This window comes from Schistocerca americana, chromosome 1 (genome assembly GCF_021461395.2).
Source record: "Schistocerca americana isolate TAMUIC-IGC-003095 chromosome 1, iqSchAmer2.1, whole genome shotgun sequence".
In the NCBI taxonomy this organism is placed as follows: domain Eukaryota; kingdom Metazoa; phylum Arthropoda; class Insecta; order Orthoptera; family Acrididae; genus Schistocerca; species Schistocerca americana.
In genome coordinates this window covers 1,167,592,182-1,167,616,023 of record NC_060119.1, presented here as the reverse complement: position 1 = coordinate 1,167,616,023, position 23,842 = coordinate 1,167,592,182, and the positions used below count along the sequence as shown (strand labels likewise).

Here is a 23,842-nt window from a genome sequence, read left to right as displayed (position 1 = left end):
ATAAACTCTGCCGAATTGTCAGAATTGGGGAAAACATGGCGGATGATTCAGCCTATTATATAGGAGCTTGACATTGAACAGTGCGTGACGGAGGGTACATCATACCAAAGCCAGCTATATTCTGTCCCATTCCACTCGTGTACTGTGCAAGGAACACATAGGGGTCAATATGACTCGGCGTGCACCCTTATCGCTCACATCAGCCAACAGTGCTCGACAGACAAGTGAAACACGCAAACGACATGGTCGGATGTCGATGTAATTTCGTACACGTGCACACCATCGGCGGGTATGTAAATGTTTAGAGTGGCGTTTCTCCGTGACAGGTAGAACGACACAACCAGAGTGCGTTAGCGTTGTTAGTGTTTCCTGTTTTTACCAGGCCTAGTACGAAGTGTAAGGGGAGCGAACGGCGTCGGATGCCGAGTGATCACGGAGATGCTGCGTAGTCGCGTGAGATAGCGTTATCAGTGTTCGTAAAGGGCCTCAGTATCAGTTTCAATTTGGCCGGATGGTCGAATCGTGCAATATCTAAATTTGTGGAGAATTCAGGCGTGACTTTGGCCTGAGGTTGTAGACAAGCATACTCGTCGTCAAAGGTTCCGTACGACCACTGCTTACCACCACGAGGAAGCATCGCTGTATTGTGCACCAAGCATATCCTAAACCCTTCATAGCCGGCCGCTGTGACCGAGTGGTTCTAGGCGCTTCAGTCCGGAACCGCGCTGCTACTATGGTCGCAGGTTCGAATCCTGCCTCGGGCATGGATGTGTGTGATGTCCTTAGGTTAGTTAGGTTTCAGTAGTTCTAAGTTCTAGGGAACTGACGAACTCAGATGTCAAGTCCCATAGGGCTCAGAGCCATTTGAACCATTTGAAACCCTTCATACCTGCGCCTGCCGTCTGAGAACTAGTAGTGGACTACTTCAGCAAGACTAGCAAATAACCGCCCCATGCGTAGGCTGCTGTTGACACCACAACACAAGCGACTGCGTTTGGGAGTGGCGCCGTTACCGGAAAGCATGTAACGAAGATGAATGACGGTTCTGCACTGCCCTGGATCAACATTCTCGACAAGTATGGTGGCGACCTGGGGAGAGGTCCTAATCTTCCAAAGTTTTGGAGGGGCACAGCGGTGTTACCCGTGCGTCATGGTGCTAGGAACCATCGTGGATGGCTTCAGGTCACGGCTGGTAGTGATTAAGGGAATCCCGACGGGGCGTCAAGGACATCCCGTGTCGTCATGTGTTTACCTCCCATTTGACACTATCGTGGTGCCATTTTAGAACAGAATAGAACTTGTTCGCACATGGCACGTTTATGAAATGTCTGCTTGATATTGAGGTCCTCCCGTGGCCAGCAAAATTCCCAGATCTGTCTCTGACAGAATGTGTGTGATACCATCTCTGGCGCCAACTCGGTCAGTATTCGCGACATCAAGCACCAGTTAAAATGGCTTGCCTCGGGAGAGGATGCAGCCGCTTTATGGAAAATTTTGGAAATTTGTGGTAAGTTGCTATGGGACCAAACTGCTAAGGTCATCGGTCCCTAAGCTTAAGCACTACTTAATCTAACTTAAACTAACTTACGCTAAGGACAACACACACACACCCATGCCCGAGGGAGGACTCGAACCTCCGATGGGGGGAACCGGGCGGCTGCCCCGCGCGGCAGCGCTTTATGCCCACCTTTCAGTGAAATAATCCAAGTGAAGTACTCTAAGCCACAGGGAATGCAATGTCATACTCATAAGTTGGCTCAATTGCTAAATTATCTGTAAATTTAACTCGATTTTGTAATCACTGCAGCAACATCATGTTCTCTCTCTGCCCGTGAACTCTTATGTCGTTTCCTTCAGTTTTTCTGGAGCCTCCACTTTTTTTATCAGGTAGTGTATGTCCTCCGTAAGTGACTGTACACTGCAAGATTAGGTAAACTTCGTAGTATTTCATTCACGTACTGAATAATGGGAAAAATGCCTATACTTGTGTGTATCGGTACCACACGAATCTCGCTTATTCTCATCATTCCTACGCGAGATATAAGTAGGATGTAGCAAAGCTGTCGTGCAGTATTCCTCGAATACTAATTCCCTACATTTATCGAATAATATTTCGTGAGAACAGCGTAAGCCTCTCGTGCAGAGATTGCCATGTAAGGTCCCTGAGCATATTTGTTACACTGATTTATGGTCTAGACCTGTAAATATTTTCGGAGCGCCACGACTTGAACTCGCAGCTAACCCTGAAGTGGTCGCACTGTAGTCTCGCACATGATTTCTTGTACAGATAGACCACACTTTACTTGAATCTCACAGCACATCTGAATCTTATTTTATCCGCGCTGTACCTTGTCCATCGTTAAGGAATGTTGGTGAAGAACGCAAGTAGGCACAGATACTTTTAAAAATGCTTTATTTTTAAGTCTACAACGGTTTCGTACTGTCATGTCCATCTTCATCTGCCACAACAGTATTGTGTTCGGCAGCAACACTCCGTCAGCACTTGGATTATGTTCATTTAGACGGCATTTCGTCTTGTTTTGGTCCTTACGCCTTTTCCGGGCGATGCTCAAATTGCTGCAGTGCAAACAGCACACGCATTGTAAACAAACAAATGTGGCACATAAACACTTCATAATTTCTTCATTTGTGTGGCCTTATTGTCTTAAAGGCATTTTAAATCCGCCTTTGCAACTAAAAAAAAATGGCTCTGAGCACTGTGGGACTTAACTTCTAAGGTCATCAGTCCCCTAGAACTTAGAACTACTTAAACCTAATTACTTAAACCTAACTAACCTAAGGACATCACACATATCCATGCCCGAGGCAGGATTCGAACCTGCGACCGTAGCGGTAGCGCGGTTCCAGACTGTAGCGCCTTTAACCGCTTGGCCACACCGGCCGGCTAACAAAAAAAATGGCTATTTTTGTCTCTAAACATGTTTCGTTTTACTGAAATAAAACGTCATCAGTGGTCGTATTTCTTTCCAATTTTGTTGTGTTTCGCATCAAAAAATGTATAGTTCTGGAAAGCAGTTTGGGATTAGGTAGAAAACAACAGTGCCAAACGAGGGAATATCTGGAGCATACGGCGTTTTCTCATGTGAGGGAAAATGGGACAGAAATACCACTACTGATGATGTTTTGATCCAATAAAACGAAACGCCTTTATTAACATTAATACGCATTTCTTGTAACTGCAGTGACGGGATTTAAAATTTCAATAACTCTACATAATATTCCTCATGCCAGTTGTAGCTTCAGATACAAGCTTTGCATCGTAAACAGAAACATCGAATCTCAAAACTAAAGTAACTCGCCGGTGCACAGATCCACGCTATGCTCTTTACAACGTAAGCCGACTGGTTTGCCTAGTCAAGGCTCTGCAGGACGTCATTCGCGGAACACATTTGGGGAACCGTTACATATGCAGCGATCGCCACCTACTAGTTGCAGCGTAATTGCGCTCGCGTACCCGTATATTAACGCAGAGCTTCCTACACGTACCGTATGGCAAGTGGGCGCGAATGTGGCGCGTGTCCTTCATTCGTCCAACGCCCATACGTAACGAGCGCACACGCAGTAGCGTGTTGCTCGGTACAGGGGCGTGGTCGCCATTGTGCACGCGCCTCCTTATATGTCGCCATCCGCGTTTCCCTCGCGAAATCGCCACCGCTGTCAAATTAAAGCCCCTTCCCCTCTCCAGACGCCCACCTGTCAGAATATGTATATTGGCTGCCGCGTCTGTCTGGCCATTGTTACTCTGCGGACTGAGCGAGACAAAGGCGTATTTATCACAATACCCACAATGCCGCGGCGGGCGACGCTTTCGCTCACATAATGTCCTTTTGTACGTCCCGATGTACAACTGTTTAGCATCGCGTTATCTTTCATCCGCTCGTAGCAATGAAAGGGGGGGGGGGGGGGGGGAGCCCGATATTAAAACCGCTCGGTAGCAGCAGACACTGTAGTGTAACGACGTAAGTTTTGCATAAATGATTTTCTTTGGACATATGACCATGTGCAGACTTTGTCACCTACGTCGGTTACAACACACTTCAAAATTATTTAAACTCTTTTTAAATTGTCTCTGAATGGTTCTTGAACGAAACTGTAACTAAAACATCATCATTTGAGTCGTATGCGCAGAATTACGTCACTCAGTCCTATTGGTTTGCGCAAATTTTTTTCAATTTAGATGTCGTTTGTTTCTTCTCAGAAATTTTATTAACGCAAGTTATCTGATTTAATAAATATTAGAACCACATTGCATAAACTTTCAAGACTCAAACTCGTGATGAACGTTGTCAAAATTAATGATCTAGTCAAATAGATTATTAATTCATTCACATAATTCTTCATAAATAAATTCTCGGAACACGTATTTAAACTTTTGTAGTATACACTACTGTATTATCTTCATACATATAGACGTGAACCTGAGCCTTGACAAGATAGGACTGAACATTTACACATGATTAAACTTTCTATGACGTCATTGTTGTACAAACATTACGAAATCTCAATTTTTTTTTAATTTTTAGAAGCACGACGCAACAACTCGGTTTCAGGATCTTCTGTTGCTCTTTGGCTGTCGACCCGCGACGTATAGTGGCCAGCAATTTTCTCTCTGGTCCCGGCAACGAAGATGTTGTCTCCGTTCGTTGCGCCGCCCTCTCCGTACATGAAACATAAAAAATAAATACAAACTTCAGACAATTCACAACCATTACAAATATTACAAAAAATACATGAACAAAAAACTAAATTAAACCTATATTCACCTGCAAACTGGGCTGACACTGGTGGAGGGGTGACGCTTCAATTTCGCGTCCCACTACAACACTCCCGCCCACTACTTTCCATCCGCCTCTGCCTGTATCAGAAAATGATAAAAAAGTATAGTTTGCTTATCAGGACTGTGTTAGACACGTGTCGCGAAGATTGTGAAGTTTCTCTTATTTATGACCTGAAATATTGGATATAACTGATTGAAATATATTCTTCAGTTCCCAAACGCTCACTTTCAGTATTACTTCTGCTTATCTGGCTCGGTGCATAGTCCATGAAAAGGATTTAACATGAAAATCCCCGATTATAGCAAAGGATCCAGCACATTAAGTCCTACTGGGACCCCAAATTTGCGTCTGACTGCCGCGCGGAGTAGCCGAGCGGTCTGAGGCTCCTTGTCACGGTCCGCGCGGCTCCCCCAGTCGGAGGTTCGAGTCCTCCCTCGGGCATAGGTGTGTGTGTTGTCCTTAGTGTAAGTTAGTTGAAGTTAGATTAAGTAGTGTGTAAGATTAGGGACCGATGACCTCAGCTGTCTGGTCCCATAAGACCTTATCACAAATTTCCAAACTGCGTCTCTCTGCTTACTCACTATATTCACGAAAATGCAAAGCTGGTACTTTTTGCCGATGATACAAGTATAGCTATCACACAACAATTAGCTGATGAAATTGTAAACGATGTTTTTCAGAAAATCATTAAGTGGTTCTCTACAAATGGGCTCTCGTTAAACTTTGACAAAACACAGTATACACAGTTCCACACAGTAAATGGAATGACACCATTAATAAATATAGACTTCGATCAGAAATTGGTAGCTAAAGCAGAATATTCAAAATTTCTAGGTGTATCCATTGATGAGGGGTTGAACTGGAAAAAACACACTGAAGATCTGCTGAAACGTTTGAGTTCAGCTACTTATGCTATTAGGGTCATAGCAAATTTTGGCGATATACATCTCAGTAAATTTGCTTACCACGCCTATTTTCATTCTCTGTTTTCGTATGGCATCATATTGGTTCAAATGGCTCTGAGCACTATGGGACTTAACATCTGTGGTGATCAGTCCCTTAGAACTTAGAACTACTTCAACCTAAGAGGACATCACAAACATCCATGCCCGAGGCAGGATTCGAACCTGCGACCGTAGCAGTCGCGCGGTTCCGGACTGAGCGCCTAGAACCGCTAGACCACCGCGGCCGGCTGGCATCAAATTCTGGGGTAACTCATCTTTGAATAAAATAGTGTTCATTGCACAAAAGCGTGTAATCAGAATAATTGCTGGAGCTCATCCAAGATCATCCTGCAGATTGTAAGTAGGCTGTTTAGGTTTTTTTATTGGTAACGCCACCTCTGTATGAAAATCACTGGCTGTGCTGTGTGCAGTCTGTGGCTGCTTTGCATTGTTGTAATACTCGCCATTGTAGTGTTAGGCAGCTGGCTGTGAACAGCGCGTAGCGTTGCGCAGTTGGAGGTGAGCCGCCAGCAGTGGTGGATGTAGGGAGAGAGATGGCGGAGTTTTGAAATTTGTCATGAACTGCTATATTTATATATGATGATATCAAGGTAAATACATTGTTTGTTCTCTATTAATATCTTTCATTTGCTAACTATCCCTATCAGTAGTTAGTGCCTTCCATAGTTTGAATCTTTTATTTAGCTGGCAGTAGTGGCGCTCGCTGTATTGCAGTAGCTTGAGCAGCGAAGATTTTTGTGAGGTAAGTGATTTGTGAAAGGTATAGTTTAATGTTAGTCAGGGCCATTCTTTTGTAGGGAATTTTGAAAGTCAGATTGCGTTGCGCTAACAAAATATTGTGTGTCAGTTTAAGCACAGTCATGTAGAATTGTTAAAAAGGGGACGTTTCATATGTCGACCCTTAGCCGAGGATACCTCACTGGAATCTTCTGATTTTTTTCTTGTAGTTTGTGTAATTGGTGTAGCTATTGTTTATTGCTAGCGCGTAATTATAGAGAGAATTTCCTTTGTAGTTGTAGTTTTTCATTGTTGTACAGTAAAACAGTTGTGGTATGCATGTAGATTTGCACCAAGTATTTCGCAGCTGCGCTGGCAATTGAGTAGACATTATTTCCATTGCTATGTTATTTTATTTTGCTCTTCAAATTGTGCTTTTCTGTGTTATCGTGTGAAATACTGTGACAATAATGGCGTGTGAAAAACGTAATACTAGGCTCCAAAGTAAACTGAGAAATGACAGTGAAGACGAAAGCAGTGTGTTAGCGCAACGCAATCTGACTTTCAAAATTCCCCACAAAAGAATGGCCCTGACTAACATTAAACTATACCTTTCACAAATCACTTACCTCACAAAAATCTTCGCTGCAATACAGCGAGCGCCACTACTGCCAGCTAAATAAAAGATTCAAACTATGGAAGGCACTAACTACTGATAGGGATAGTTAGCAAATGAAAGATATTAATAGAGAACAAACAATGTATTTACCTTGATATCATCATATATAAATATAGCAGTTCATGACAAATTTCAAAACTCCGCCATCTCTCTCCCTACATCCACCACTGCTGGCGGCTCACCTCCAACTGCGCAACGCTACGCGCTGTTCACAGCCAGCTGCCTAACACTACAATGGCGAGTATTACAACAATGCAAAGCAGCCACAGACTGCACACAGCACAGCCAGTGATTTTCATACAGAGGTGGCGTTACCAATAAAAAACCTAAACAGCCTACTTACAAGATTTAAAGATCTAGGGATCTTCACGGTAGTCTTACAATACATATATTCGCTTTTGAAATTTGTTATTAACAATCCGAACGAATGCAAAAGTAATAGCACTGTACGTGGCTACAACACTAGGGGAAAGGATGATCTTCACTATTCGAGGTTAAATCTAACTTTGAATCAGAAAGGGGTAAATAATGTTGCCACAAAAGTCTTTGGTCACTTACCTAATAGCATCAAAAGTCTGACAGATAGCCATGTAGCATTTAAAAGGAATTTAAAAGAATTTCTTAATGGCAACTCCTTCTACTCATTAGATGAATTTATGGATATAGTAAGTGAGTAATTTCCCCAACCCGCACAAAAAAGAAATTAAGTGTCATGTAATATTTTGTGTAATGTAATATCTTGTATAGACACCTTTTATTAACCTGACACGTTCCACATCATACGAAGTGTCGTATTCATGATCTATGGAACAAGTACTAATCTAATCTAATCTCACGTACGTTCTACAATAACAAAAGCCCCCCGGCCCCGGATGCACTGTAATGCGAGGAATATTTCTCTTAACTACAAAGACTACAGAATTCTCTCATCAGCTTAATGCAGTCCTTTCATCAACTAAAAAGCAATTTGTACTGCAATAAATTCAGTTTAGTTTCATAACGAATAACGCACATTCTTCAGTAAGATTTCGAAGTCAATACACCCATGCAACAGTATGCCTCCACGTACCATAACACTTGGACCACCAAAACGATCATATTTGAGAATGTTTCTCGATGCATCACTTATTCCCACCTGTCGACATATGACGGTACGTCCAGCGTTGTCAAACATAATTATCTTGGTGGTCCAGGTATTATGGTATGGAGAGGATAACGTTGCAGGGGTGTACTGACTTCCAGATTTCACAGAAGGATATTTAATATGAACCTAAGCTGAATTTATTGCAGCTCAAATTACTTTTTAGTTAATGAAAGGTTTGAATTGAGCTGAAGAGAGAACTCTTTTGTTTTTGAAGTTACGAGGAGGATTCGTCGCATCAGAGTACGTTCGGGGCGGCGGAACTTTGGTTATTCTAGGGCACACTTGAGAATAAGCAGCTAGATGCAAATTTAGGGTGCCAATGGGGCTTAACGTACCGTATCCATAATGGTGCGTGAACGTACTGACTTCCAAATGTCTGAAGACAGCACACTCACTCGTTATTGTGACACTTCAGTCCTTCCCCATGTGCGTTTTTTTCAGGGGTCGGTCCGTTCGGCCCTGACTTCATTGTTACATATGACAATGCGCCACCGCATCAAACAGCGATGGTGAAGGAGGTCTTGGAACGAGAAGGTATTCGGTGAAGGGCTGGCATGCCTGTCATAAATCCCACAGAGCACGTATGGGGTGCATTGGGGAGATGTATTGCAGCAGGACCACATGCACCAACGATCATCAGACAGTTGTCACATCGCTGGTGGAGTTTTGGAACGCCTTACCATAAGAATTTCGAACTTAGTTTGTGACCAGCATTGCCATTGTGGTGGTCATACATCCAACCATGTCCCACCTCTAGAAATGTTCAGGAGACAATCATAAATAGTCGCGGCGACTTCAGTGTAACCATGATCTTAAGTGTCAGTTATGTTGTCTCATTGCGTATTTATTTCACTTACCTTCTGCACTATTCTGTAGCAGGTCTTTCTATGTATGTTACGTCGGTGTGACACATCATAAGAAAGTTACTTTAGTTCTTAAGTTTAGCACACCAGTGTGTAAACGTAAATGATGCTCTTCTCTGGAATAAATCAGTCCCTGATTAAAAGCCTTTAATTCACTCGTAACACCCCACATTGCTTACTTAATGGGTATGTGCCAAACGGCAAACATACACTGAAATTGCACATACATACATTGAACTCATTGAAGCTTTTTCTCCACTTTGTCGTCGTCGTTAACAGATACGTCACAACTATTGTAAGTGAAGGTTTGAACTTGTTCTATTGGCTGATCGTCAATTATTATCATGTCTCGTTTCGGATATTTTCCTTGCCATGTATGTTTTTGTCGTAGATATCTGAACATAATCATTTTTACAAATAATATTTAGCATATGTATTGATTTCTGAAGCGTATCTTCATCGTCTTGTAGGATGAAATAATCGTTTTCAAAAAGCATAATCTTTATGTAAGTATTGTTATTCAGTTTCATTCCAGGTTGCAAATTGAAACATTACGCAGCAGAAAATCTGAAATTATGAAAATGAAAGAATATTGGACAATGATAAAGACCAGGTGATATGAAGCTGTTTCGAATTGAGGTCCTCAGATACAAAAAGGAAGATGTTTTGTATTTTGTGACGCCCAGCTGTAGCCGCTTACGATTATCAATTTGGTAGTTGCCGCCTCAGAGAAAACATTTGGCGGCAGCCGTACCTCTTTTTGCCGATTGGCATTCGCGGCAGCTCCTGGCTCGTGTCACGCTTTCACTCGCTACTGGACGCCGATGGGACATTGCCCCCGTAGTTTCGGCGCCTAACTGATGCTGTGCGCGCAACCCGCACGACTTCCTTGCCGGACGCGTTGTATACAACGACGGGGGCGTCGTCTGCGTGACAGTGGCTAGCCGAACTTTTCGATGGGTGAGAGGTATTGTGATTAAGTAACTAAAGGGCGAGAGAGTCAAAAAACAAAAGATTAACTCATGCAAGCTGTAGATTTAAACAATTTTTATTTATTTCTTTGACATGAATCTTGTATACATCAGTGGAAATTAATAGTTTACCTTGAAAGTTATGACTTTTTCAATACGGATCACTCACATGGTGTACTCGATTTCGGAGTCTGAGGGTAAATCCGCTCATGGTGTTGCATACCATCTTCAATAGAATGTTTATTTCTTGGCGAATTCGCTCCTTGAAATTATCTTTGGTTCTTGATTTCCTGGAAAACTTTGGTCTTTGATGTAACCCGAAAGAAATTGGCCTGGAGCTAATAAGTCCGCTGAACGGCAGGGCCATGGAACATTGCCGTTTCTGCGGACGAGACGACCAGGAAATGCGAGTCGAAGCAAATCCATTGACACTGCAGCAATATGCTGAGATCGAGTTCTACGCTGTGGCATCTAGCTGATTTTTGCGGACTTCTTCGTAAAGCTTGCACACTCAGTATTCTCTTCAGTCCAGCTTGTTTTACAGTAACAGCGGCCTTTCTTTGTAGAAATAGCAGTGGCTTCAAAGTTTCACAGGCAACGATTGATAACGTTGGAGTACGACTAAAGAAGAGTAAATTAAACTCACAGTTGATCCGTTGTGGACGTCGGACAGCGGCTGGTCAAATATTTTACAAAGAAATTCGCCGAACAGCCACATATATTGAGAACTTATTTTATTTTATTTTTGCTACCAGTTTCGGCAATTCAATATGCCATCTTTAGGCACCATATGCGCCTCTCAGAAATTATCGATATTGGCATACTGGGGCCCTCTGTTTCTAGATCTCGTGAACTTTTTTGGAAGCACTTAAGAGTACTGGAGTAAAATGTTTACTTCTTCATCATTTTTTCCAGCAGTGAGTGTAACAATATAGAGATCACTGAGTTTGAGAAACGTGCGTCTACTCGCGACTGAAACTACAAGAACAACACTGAGCTATAGGTAACCTGCACGCCACGCGAACAGACAGTACGTACGGGCGCCAGTGCCCTTAAATGAAATCCTTCTGTTTCCCTCATACTGTGAGATAGTGCTTTCCTTTCAGCTTTAAAACCACATTTTTTACGCAGCAGTGTATGACCCAAAGTGAACCAAACGTAAAGTAGTCAGCGACCACATTTCTCACTGAAAATCCTTCGAATTTCTTGCTATGAGTTACTTAGTTACCATGAATCACAGTAACTTTGAGCAATATCGCAATAAAAAGCACTTCATCGTCAAGCTGTGGTTTGAAGCTATAAGATATGAGAAAAATCAATTTTGTGTGCCAATTACGTTCTTCAAAATCGAGTGAGAAGTGTTGTATAGTGAATAAAACGCGCTAATCCAAAAGAAGTGGTTTTCATCTTAACTTTTGTAGTGCGGGTGTGCACAAACACACACACACACACACACATACAAATGCATACACAAACAGGTCACAGATACTTCGATAATTACACTCGAAAGTTGGCAATAACATTCCATCCTTGGCACTAACATCTGACAGTCAGCAACACAAACCAAAACATTGCATCAAAACAAGTGTTCACCTCCTAGTACTGTGAAATGTGGGAAATAAACCGCAAATCTGCATTTATAGGAAGAGGAATAACACCAAAAATGCAAAATGGTTCAAATGGCTCTGAGCACTATGGGACTTTACAGCTGTGGTCATCAGTCCCCTAGAACTTAGAACTACTTAAACCTAACTAACCTACGGACATCACACACATCCATGCCCGAGGCAGGATTCGAACCTGCGACCGTAGCAGTCACGCGGTTCCGGACTGAGCGCCTAGAACCGCTAGACCACCGCGGCCGGCACCAAAAATGCAACAGGAGCGTAATATGTAGAAAATCGTCCACGCAACCTGTAAGTATAGTTCAAAATATTACTACATAAAAGCAAAAACCAACCACCAGAACTGGCTATAACCTATAGGTACATTGACCAAAATGTAAACCAAAGAGCAAAAATATGTACGTACCCCAGGCCACTGAAGATGCCTTGCAGAAAATAAAGGCGAAACGCGTATGGCACGAAAATTGTGTTTCATTCAGTTGCAGTCAGGCGGTCCATTAGAAAAAATTATCAATATACCGTAAGTGGTTTTCAATTTGTCATGAAGGAGAAGGAGACCTCCTGAAAAACTAACTCCAAGAGTTCATGTAGCTTTGCTTCACTTACATACAGTATTTTTGCAGCAAGAAAATCTAAAAATTCATTTTTCTCATCAATTGTTATTAGCAGCATGCCACAGCTACTTCACACGAACCACTCGTTATGGCAACTGCCGTGAACGTCAGTTGCTCTGCGATGGCTGCATACGACACTCTGTACGTAAGAAATGCATCTCAATGCAGCAACCCTCAGCCGAAACACGTAGTTTTTGTAAAACTCTAAACAGTCTCTTTTGTTTCTTTACGACCGGTTTCGAAGTGATCGCACCAAATGCGTGTGTCTTCCTAAACCACTGAGAAAACACAAGTTGTTTGTGTTTTGTTTACTAGTTTACGAAGATAGACGCATCTTATATTGGTAACTGCGTTTTCGCAATTATAGTACGTCGCATATTGCTAGAACATACAGATACATCCGTCTAGTCCAACTCCTAGAATGCCAGGTCCATATATTACCATGAAAGCATCTTTGTTTATTTATACAAGGTAATGGAGAAATCCTTAAATATGTATATCAATATGTTAGGTTAATGTGAAACACAACTAGCTCTTTATTCACGTGGAGTGCTGAGTGCTATTGACAAGGGATTTCAGATCGATTCCTTGTTTCTGGATATCCGGAAGGCTTTTGACACTGTACCACACAAGCGGCTCGTAGTGAAATTGCGTGCTTATGGAATATCGTCTCAGTTATGTGACTGGATTTGTGGTTTCCTATCAGAGAGGTCACAATTCGTAGTAACTGACGGAAAGTCATCGAGTAAAACAGAAGTGATTTCTCGCTTTATCTTTATAAACGATTTTGGAGACAATCTGAGCAGCTGTCTTCGGTTGTGTGCAGATGACGCTATCGTTTGTCGACTAATAAAGTCATCAGAAGATCAAAACAAACCGCAAAACGATTTAGAAAAGATCTGGATGGTGCGAAAAGTGGCAGTTGACCCTAAATAATGAAAAGTGTGAGGTCATCCACATGAGTGCTAAAAGAAACTCGTTAAACTTCGGTTACACGATAAATCAGTCTAATCTAAAAGTCGTAAATTCAACTAAATACCTAGATATTACAATTACGAACAACTTAAATTGGAAGGAACACATAGAAAATGTTGTGGGGAAGGCTAACCAATCACTGCGTTTTATTGGCAGGACACTTAGAAAATGTAACAGACCTATTAAGGAGAGTGCCTACACTAGGCTTGTCCGTGCTCTTTTGAATACTGCCGCGCGGTGTGTGATCCTAGGGTGGTTCGATAAACCCTCTGCCAGGCACTTGAATGTAATTTGCAGAGTATTCATGTAGATGTAGAAATATTGCAGCGGAAAGCTGCCCTACTCAACTCTTCGCTTTATTAACTGAAAAACATTCGTTGCTTGTCTTGCCATTTTTCGTGCACTCATTTTTTCGATACCCAAAAGTCAACTCAATAGACAGCGAAAAATTCTTAGGAACAACTGAGAACAAAGACGAAATTACAAAATTACGCGTTTTTGAGACTTGGCAAAACTGGAAATGTAGATGAGAACGTGAACAGTTCCACTGACGTGGCTCTTGCCATGGAAATGAGTGACCTCTTGTTTGTGAAGCCACCTACCTTCAAAATATGTTGTCTGCCCTCGGTCATTGTGTACGTTGCCAGGGTAATCCCTTAGTCAAACAGTAACTCTGTAGCGCAGAGATGACGCCATTCTGTGACTCACTTGGATGAAGTTGCGAACTCTTCGATAGCCTGTTTGGATAATGATATGATGGGTATGTATTGATCTGCGTTTATCAGGTATTTTCCTGTTGCATAACTTATCCCCTGAGCTATCACGAATGCCACGAGAAGATTAAAACCGAAGGAGATAAAAGTGACAAGAACGGATACGGCACAGGAAAAATGGCCTTCTGGAAACAGGGGCACCGCCATTGATGTTTTTTGCTGACTGGATGACGACATATCGGTAATTTGTATTAAGTTGCCAATTTCTGTGTTATAAATTTATTCGTCGCAGCTATGTCTTTTGATTCAGGTGTTTCATCACATCAACTAAAGTTCACGAGAAACTATAAGCTGTTGAACCACTTTGTGTGAGATTCGACAATGATTACCAACTCGGTACCCAACAGAGGGTAATTAAATGAATGAGGTGTGTTATGATAGATATCCCGTAATTAATCTGATACTCTCTTATATCATTAATAAGCTGTGATCATGTCAGACATCCATTTCAGGTATGAAATTGGAGTTGCATTTATTTATTTATTTATTTATTTATTTTTTACGAAATACGTTGCTATAGAGGAAGGGGACTAAACTCTTCTCTACTGATGTTCATCATTTGGGCTTGCTGTTCCTGTATCTGCAATGTTTACAGTTAAAATTATTGGGTATAAGGTCCTCTCATTATGCAATACACTATTTCTTTTTTCATATGACCCATCACTACTTAGTTTCATCAGTGGCCGCGTATGATACTCTCATGCACAATAATAGAGCATTACTTTCGGTAATCGAATTACTAGCGTTACTCATGTTTACAACGCAATACTTCGACTGTATTTTTGTCAGAAGTCTGGGCCCTTTTGTAATGTAATACGGTGATTACTGTTGCAAACCGATTCACAACACACCAGTTCGAAATATATCGTGTGGATGAGGTATGGACGAAGAATTAACTTTCAAATTGTTATGGCGGTACTTTCGTATAGAACAGTAAGCATGAACAGTAGACCAAATGATACATAATTAGTATGATGAAGATCGTAGCATTAACAAAGACTTTATTGATCTGACTGAATTAATTTACGTAGCGTAAATAGAAATGTCGGTTGGATGAACACAGAATTATTTATCTTTTGAGAATCTTACCTTCGTTATTCGTGTCTGTGGCACTCGTCAGATTAATTCCGGATAATAAGAGATACATCGCTACGCGAGTAGGTCGGCGAATCACTGATGTCCAATTACTGAACTGACCTAGTTACGAAGCGAAATATAGTATTCAAAAGTAAATTTCCAAAGTGCTTGAATATAAATGTATATAACCAATAAGTACTGATAAATTTAGCGTACACTCACACCATCCAAACATTTGCGCTGCAAAATAGTTGGTATAATGCGGAATTCTCACATAAATGCTGTATCGGTGAAAAGACGCATCATGTTGGAAATGCGTCACTGGCAGGGGTAGGAAGAGGAATAAATTAGTACGGGGAAAGGGAGGATTTTAGGCTGTCAGAGCTGCTATCTTGAAATGGCTGATCAGGTGAAGAGGCGCGAGATGAACTAACGGAAGGAAAAGACGACAGCGGACGTACTCACCTAGCGAATAAAGATCGGGAATAAAAGGTAAAGTCTGTAACAGAACAGAATACATCGGATATGACTGCTGCAAACTGTTCAGCTGGTTGATCATAAAAAGGAGAGGAAGAAGAATATTAGTTAACCAAACACTGTCTCAAGTCTTCGTAAGCTTGACGTTTTCGTACAACATGTACTATCTCGAAACGTAAAATCTCAAATTCTCAGTGCAACATTTTCAATAGAAGTAGCATTTATGAGTGTCTAAGCAGTTGGAGAATTGTTTTTTACTGGACAAGATTTCGAAAATTGACTTGGTCGTGTTCATTTTTCCAATGGTCGAAATAATGTACAGAAAAACTGAATCATCCACTTTAGACAGCTTCTGATATCCACGTTACTTACTGGTAGTTGAACTCCTTGGCTGTGAATTGAATTACTGGAAAAATACAGCAATAATATGGCTTTCTCTCTTCGAGTACACGGAAGCACCAAAGAAATTGTTATTGGGATGCGTATTCAAATATAGAGATATGTAAAGAGACAGAACAAAGCGCTGCGATCGGCAACGCCTGTATAAGACAACAAGTGTTTGGCGCAGTTGTTAGATCGGTTTCTGCTGCTGCAATTGCAGGTTATGAAGATTTAAGTGAGTTTGAACTTGGTGTTATAGTCGGCGCAGGAGCGATGGGACACAACATGTCTGAGGTAGCGACGAAGTGGGGGTTTTCCCGTACGAACATCTCACGCGTGTACCGCGAATATCAGGAATCCGGTAAAACATCAAATCTCTGACATCGCTACGGCAGGAAAACCTGCAAGAATGGGACCAAAGACGATAGAGAATCGTTCAGCCTGGCAGAAGTGCAACCCCTCCGCAAATCGCTGCAGATTTCAAAACTGGGCCATCTACATGTGTCATCGTGCGAACCATTGAACGAAACATCATCGACATGGGCTTTCGGAGCCGAAGCAACTCGTTTACCCTCGATGACTGCATGACACAAAGCTTTAGGCCTCGCCTGGGCCCGGCAACACCGACATTGCACTGTTGATGACTGGAAGCATGTTGCCTGGTCGGATGAGTCTCGTTTCAAATTGTACGAGCGGATGGACGTGTACGGGAATGGAGACAACATCTTGAATCCATGGAATCCACATGTCAGCAGGGAACTGTTCAGGCTGGTGGAGGCTCTGTAATGGTGTGGGGCGTGTGCAGTTGGAGTGATATGGGGCCCCTGATGCGACTAGATTCGACTCTTGACAGGTGACTCGTACGTAATCATCCTGTCTGATTACCTGCATCCTTTCGTGTCCGTTGCGTATTCCGACGGACTTGGGCAATTCGAGTAGGACAACGTGACACTCCAGACATCCAGAATTGCTACAGAGTTTCTCCAGCAACATTCTCCTGAGTTTAAACACTAACACTGGCCACCAAACTCCACAGACATGAACATTCTTGAGCATATCTGAGAAGCCTTGCAACGTGCTGTTCAGAAGAGATCTCCACCCTCTCGCATTCATACGGATTTATGGACAGCCCTGGAGAATTCATGTTGTCAGTTCCCTCCAGCACCACTTCAGACATTAGTGGAGCCCATGCCACGTCGTGTTGCGGCTTCTGCGTGCTCGCGGGGGCCCTACACGATATTTAGCAGGTGTACCAATTTCTTTGGCTCTTCAGTGTAATAGACACTATCTGGTGAAACGTATCGGGATGCTCCTAAGTAATGCACTAGATGTCACGAGTGGTGGACCTGCTGGAAACGTGAACTAGTTATTGGCTGTCATCTGATTAACGAATCTACAAACCCTTCTAAAGCTGCCCATGTCGACTGCTGGTGACGTAACTGTCAAGTGGAAACACGGAGGAACAATCACGACTAAACCGTGACCAGGCAGACATCCTGTACTGACTAGCAGGGACCGTCGACCACTGCGCAGGGTGGTTGTAAAAAATCACGTGAATTCGGCGGAAGAAATCGGTCGTGAGTTCCAAAGTGCTACCAGCAGTCCAGTTGGCACAATGACTGACTATACATAGGGACTTTAAAAGAATGGGGTAGAACGGTCGAGCCACACATTTCTGTAGTCAGTGCTAACCGATGTTTGAAGTAATGTAAAGAGTGACACGGACAGTGGATTACTGGAAACGAGTGATTTGGTGCGATGAATCTCACTACCTGCCGCCGTGTGAAATGCCAACAATGAAGGAAAAATGGTTCAAATGGCTCTGAGCACTATGGGACTCAACTGCTGAGGTCATTAGTCCCCTAGAACTTAGAACTAGTTAAACCTAACTAACCTAAGGACATCACAAACATCCATGCCCAAGGCAGGATTCGAACCTGCGACCGTAGCGGTCTTGCGGTTCCAGACTGCAGCGCCCTTAACCGCACGGCCACTTCGGCCGGCCAACAATGAAGGAGATGGTCCTCCTATTGTTCTTAAGAAAATGCCAAATGTGGAAGGACATGAAAACATTTGACAACATTGTGTACTGCGTACAGTATGGGAACAGTTAGAAGATGAACATTGTGTGTATCAGCATGACAATTCACCTTGTGATAAAGCAGAACCTGCGAATCAAACATGTCTTCAAAGGACTGGCGTGGCCAGATTTGCCACTTGAATCCAATGGAATTCCTTTGGGTCAGTTAGAAGGTCCACTTCACTCCAGATCCCAGCGTCCAAAATCATTATCTTCTTTGGTTTCGGCTCTTGAGGAAGAACATGGTGGCTTTCCTCCATAGACACTCAGACACCAAACTGGAAAGCGCCCTAGGAGAGCTCAAGCCGTCATAAAGGTGACAGGTGGGCACACGCCACATTAATGTCCTCTAATAGCTGTTCAAATGTTCCAAATGGCTCTAAGCACTATGGGACTTAACATCTGAGGTCATCAGTCCCCTAGACTTAGAACTACTTAAACCTAACTAACCTAAGGACATCACACACATCCATGCCCGATGCAAGATTCGAAGCTGCGACTGTAGGAGCAGCGCGGCTCCGGAATGAAGCGGCTAGAGCCGCTCGGCCACAGCGGCCGGCTCTAATAGGTGTGATGATACTTTTGATCAGATAGTGTAGGCTCTAGCAATCAAACAGGGGAAATCGCAAGAAAATACGTGATCATAATCAGCAATGACAATGACATTCACTTCTCATTCGCAGATGAATAATTCGGATCTGAAAGGTGGGCCAAACGTAGGGTTGACGAGAACTATACTTTTAATATGTTTTGCCGGCCATGGTGGCCGAGCGGTTCTAGGCGCTTCAGTCCGGAACCGCGCGACTGCTACGGTCGCAAAATAAGTTCTAGGGGACTGATGACCTCAGATGTTAAGTCCCATAGTGCTCAGAGCCATTTGAATCATCTTTAATATGTTTTGAACCAAACATTTCTCTCTGTAATAGGAACTCTGTAAAGAGAAACTGTTCTTGCACTACTCCAGTGTTTTCATTTTCTGTTCACTCAGTTTGTGCCGGAAGTTGTCATTTAGCACTGGGAGTGGTTCTTCGTGTCGGTTCACATCTCTGTTTCACGTCCCTCGCGCTCGACAGCTGTCACAAGTCGGCTGTCCCTTCGGGAGCACAATAGCCCATTTTCTTCCGGATTTAATCGTTTCCCTCCCCGATTCGGCGCTTCCTCGTCTATCGCGGCTCACGCAGCGTATCCAGGAAGAAGGTGGGGGCAGACGCGTACGTCACGGCGGCCAGGGCACGGAGAGTAGTGTGTACGCACCTACGCACGTAAACAGACGCCGGCCGCCCCTTCCCACGCACAAAGAGGCGCCCCCCGGCTATTGTTGTGGCGGGCCGCCCCCCTCTCCCCCCCCTGCGCCGGACGGACGGCGCGCGCTCTACCGTGTAGGAGGAGTTGCCGCGTCCCGCCGCTGGCGGCGCCAGGTGAGCTCACCGGCGACTCACCTGGGCGGGCTGCTTCCGCACAGTGCCAGGACGCGGCCGCCGCTGGGGTACACGCACCGCCGCTCGACGCCGACTGCACGCGCGTTTTCCTTCCGCGGAGAGCTCCTTCCGGAGCGTCTTTACGTACTCGAGTGCGACGCCATGCGCCGGCGATGAAGGAGAAGGTGCGACACAGGCGCCAGGCGCTGTTCCAGATCACCAAGGTACGTGCAGTAGGTGCGAGGAGGGCAGGTAGACGAGCGAGGGTTGGGCGGCCATAATGGCCGCGCAGCGGGCAGGTACTGTTGTTGTGGGGGCTCAGACACCTGCTGTCCGTCGCCGACACCCGCCGCTTGCGAGCGCACGCAGAATATTGGTACATGGCCCACAGACAAGTAGCTGCTGCTTCTAACTTAACACCGATTTTTTTTATAGAAATCAAATTTCCATAATATTTTATACATCATGTTACGAGATTCGACGTGTAACACCTTTTTTTTCCAGTCCGTCCCCCCGTCCTTCACTACTGTTTACTTCAGCATAAAAAACCTGTTGCGTGCACAGTGTATTTTAAGCATTTTGTGAAATTGACGAGTGTTTACCTTTTTGTTTACCTCTCTTCCATTCTCATCACGTGCCCTGCCCACCGCAGTCTTCTTATTTTAATGGTAGTGACAATGTCAGGTTCCTCAAAAAGGTGGTGTAGTTAATGCATTCGTACGAATGCGCCAAACTTCTTGGTCATATATTAAGCCATATATTTTACGTAGCACCTTTCTCTCCCATGTACTAAGGATCCTTCCCTCATTTACAGTCACGGTGCACGTTTTGGCACCATATGTAACACCTGGTCTTATAATTGTTTTGTAAATGAGGATTTTGCATTTTCGTGACAGAAGCGAACTCCTAAGCATGGGTAACGCTGCAAAGTCGCCAAAGCGTTACGGAGATGATAGATAAACTCCAGTGGAAGACTCCGCAGGAGAGACGCTCAGTAGCTCTGTACGGGCTTTTGTTGAAGTTTCGAGAACATACCGCCACCGAGGACTCGAGCAGTATATTGCTCCATCCTACGTATATGTCGCGAAGAGTCCATGAGGATTAAACCAGAGAGATTAGAGCCCACACAGAGGCATACTGACAATCTTTTTTTTCCCACGAACAATACGAAACTGGAATAGAAGGGAGAACCGATAGAGGTTTTCAATGTACCCTCCGCCACACACCGTCGGGTGGCTTTCGGAGTATGGATGTAGATGTAGATGTACCTTTTTGAGTTAGCACATTTATTTCAATTTCCACCGCCGTCTCTTCACTACAGTTTATTTCAGCGAAAAACACTTCTTGCGTCTGCAGTGTACAGTGTAGGTCTTTCCGACAAATCTTTACACCTTGTTGACGTAGTGGGATAGAGCAGGTAGTCCCTTGCATTATTTTCTTTCTAACATTTCATGTCCTATCGCAGACAGATGTTTAGAAAGCTGCCAAAATTTCGGCTTGTGCAGGCTCTAAAAATGTATATCGCCTATCGATGTCTCCTGAAAGAGGGGATTAAACTGTAGGTAGATATGCTTTAGCCGGCCGCGGTGGTCTAGCGGTTCTAGGCGCTCAGTCCAGAACCGTGCGACTGCTACGGTCGCAGGTTCAAATCCTGCCTCGGGCATGGATGTGTGTGTTGTCCTTAGGTTAGTTAGGTTTAAGTAGTTCTAAGTTCTAGGGGACTGATGACCACAGATGTTAAGTCCTATAGTGCTCAGGGCCATTTGAACCAAGCCATTTTAGATATGCTTTAAATCGACGCCTAAATTCCAAAAACCTTTTGTGTGCAATCTTCACCTCTAACTCTATCAGTGCGTCAAAATACCCGCCAGTCGGTCTTTGGATCCTTTTATGCCCTCTGAAGACATTAACAGCACCTTGCTCTCCCAGATATGCCACTCTCAGTGCTCCAAAACAATGCCTAAACTTATTTTATGCGCTCCCTGTCATTCAACAGGTCGACGAATGTTTCTGTGTTTTAGATTACCCTTGCGTGGTAATTACCCATTGCCGTAAATGAATCGCTACTGGAGACTGAAATTTGATCACATCGTGACAGCCTCGGTACTATAATTAGGAGGAAAAATATCCAGCGCTCGTTTCCAGGTTGTTAATTGGGTTTTGCCCCCAGCAGAAACGGATTTTTGCACCCAACGTAACTGTATTAACGCAAGTGACGAAGGAGCTGTCATCATTCTGTCATCTTCTCCTTGCTGTTCACTTATCAGCTTATTTCTGGACCACTGGTTTAGCAGATGCTTCTTTCGCACATAACGTTTGTACTCGTACTTCCAGTCCTCCAGTTCAGCGGACAGACATGCACGGCAAAGAAGAAAAGAAACTTCCGGTCGTCTGAAGCACGAAACGGCAGAGAGAAAGACGGGTAACACCTGTTTGAGCTTTCGAAGACTGGGCGCTTTCAGTAGAAGAAGACAGCTGTTTCTAACAGCGAGAGAGCAGATTGGATATGGAACGACGTGACTTCGCATCTACATCAACCTCTACTTGAGAGATGCTCGAACGTGTTTGGTAGACATCGAGCTACAACGTTCCACTACTGAAATTAATTTGCCGAAACACTGATGTTAACGAAACATGTTGGAACTCTCCAGATAGTTTTCTGCTTGTTGTGGTTAAAATGTTGTACCGTAACGGAAGTTTGCAAGTTCATGCGGCCGTTGTTAATCCAGACAGACTGTGCGGACATCCTCAGAAGTCACCGTACTTCATATTGCTGACAACGAGTATTACTGTCTGAAGAAAATTGGCCCAAGATGAAGATCGCAGCCGTATGGTCTCAGTGTTTGTTCGACACGGAGAAATAATGGAGTCAACTCATGAAGCTGCATTTGAGCCCTTATTTTTGATGCAGTGAAAACACTTCTCGGGTGCAGAACTGATTTTATTGCTTTATTGATTCTTAACGCGTGTTTCGTCTAATACGAGGCATCTTCAGATTGACCAGTATAGCGTTGGTAAGCGGGTTTTGGCTGTCACGATTGAGGCATCGGCAAGAAAGACAGCCCTCGTCATAAATGGTACAATAAATTGAAGCAAGTATATGCTCGTGTCATATGTTGATTGCGTTAAAAGCAATTCTGCAACCAAGATTGTTGTTTTCACCACATTCTGCATGCTGGTTGCTGTATCAACAAGCCATGAAGTGGAAATCCCTTATTTTTGATATAACGCTGAGCCACAGCTGTACTGCGATGGACTCTATAATTTTTAGTGCATTTTCTCGTTTTCGTTCTTCTCGATTTGTGAGGTGGCTCTGCAAATACAGCAACTGGGCTTCCGTTCGGTAAGAGTGGCGTTGTTCAAATCCCCGACCGGCTTGTCTAAATCACAGACTTGGACACGACCCGTTTCCATGCTCATCCGTATCAAATCTGTGCTTCTGTTTCGACTGCAATCACCTGCATCTACATAACTTACGGCCTCTGCTACCATTATTATTGTCCCCTTCTCTCTTCCATTCTCGAATGGTGCGTGGGAAGAAAGACTGCCGATAAACTTCCGTTGTTGTTGTTGTTGTTGTTGTCTCCAGTCCTGAGACTGGTTTGATGCAGCTCTCCATATTACTCTATCCTGTGCAAGCTTCTTCATCTCCCAGTACCTACTGCAACCTACATCCTTCTGAATCTGCTTAGTGTATTCATCTCTTGGTCTCCCTCTACGATTTTTACCCTCCACGCTGCCCTCCAATGCTAAATTTGTGATCCCTTGATGCCTCAAAACATGTCCTACCAACCGATCCCTTCTTCTAGTCAAGTTGTGCCACAAACTTCTCTTCTCCCCAATCCTATTCAATACCTCCTCATTAGTTACGTGATCTACCCACCTTATCTTCAGCATTCTTCTGTAGCACCACATTTCGAAAGCTTCTATTCTCTTCTTGTCCAAACTAGTTATCGTCTATGTTTCACTTCCTGAACTCTTAATTTCTCTTGACTTTTTTTTGTCGTAGTCATTTCGGAAGAAATATATATGACGAAATGTAGCCGAATATTCTTCGAACGTAATGCTGTCGGGATGTCAACAGTAACCTCCACAGTGACAGACAACGCCTCTGTTGTAACGTATGCGACTGTAGTTAATCGAGCGTCTCCGTACCGCTCTCTCGCCAGCTAAACGATCCCATGACGAAACATTCAGCGCTTCATTGGATCTCCTTTATCTGTTGGCAAGGATCCCACACTGATGAAGAATACTCAAGAACTGGACCGACAAATGTTTTGAAAG

The 23,842-nt window shown here is 43.6% G+C and overlaps 1 protein-coding gene across 2 annotated transcripts in view; it reads left to right on the top strand.

The window, feature by feature from the left end:
* The window catches only part of LOC124619578, a 194,162-nt gene that overhangs the window by 94,792 nt on the left and 75,528 nt on the right, over nt 1–23,842 (top strand). Inside the window, exon 1 of one of the 2 annotated variants that reach the window (XM_047146081.1) lies at nt 19,555–19,782. The exons of the other annotated variant lie outside the window; for it this stretch is intronic. Within the exon in view, the coding sequence (XP_047002037.1) occupies nt 19,732–19,782 (51 nt within the window). The 5' untranslated portion in view covers nt 19,555–19,731. Of the gene's footprint in view, nt 1–19,554; nt 19,783–23,842 lie in introns of those variants that run through there. 2 annotated transcript variants of the gene reach the window in all.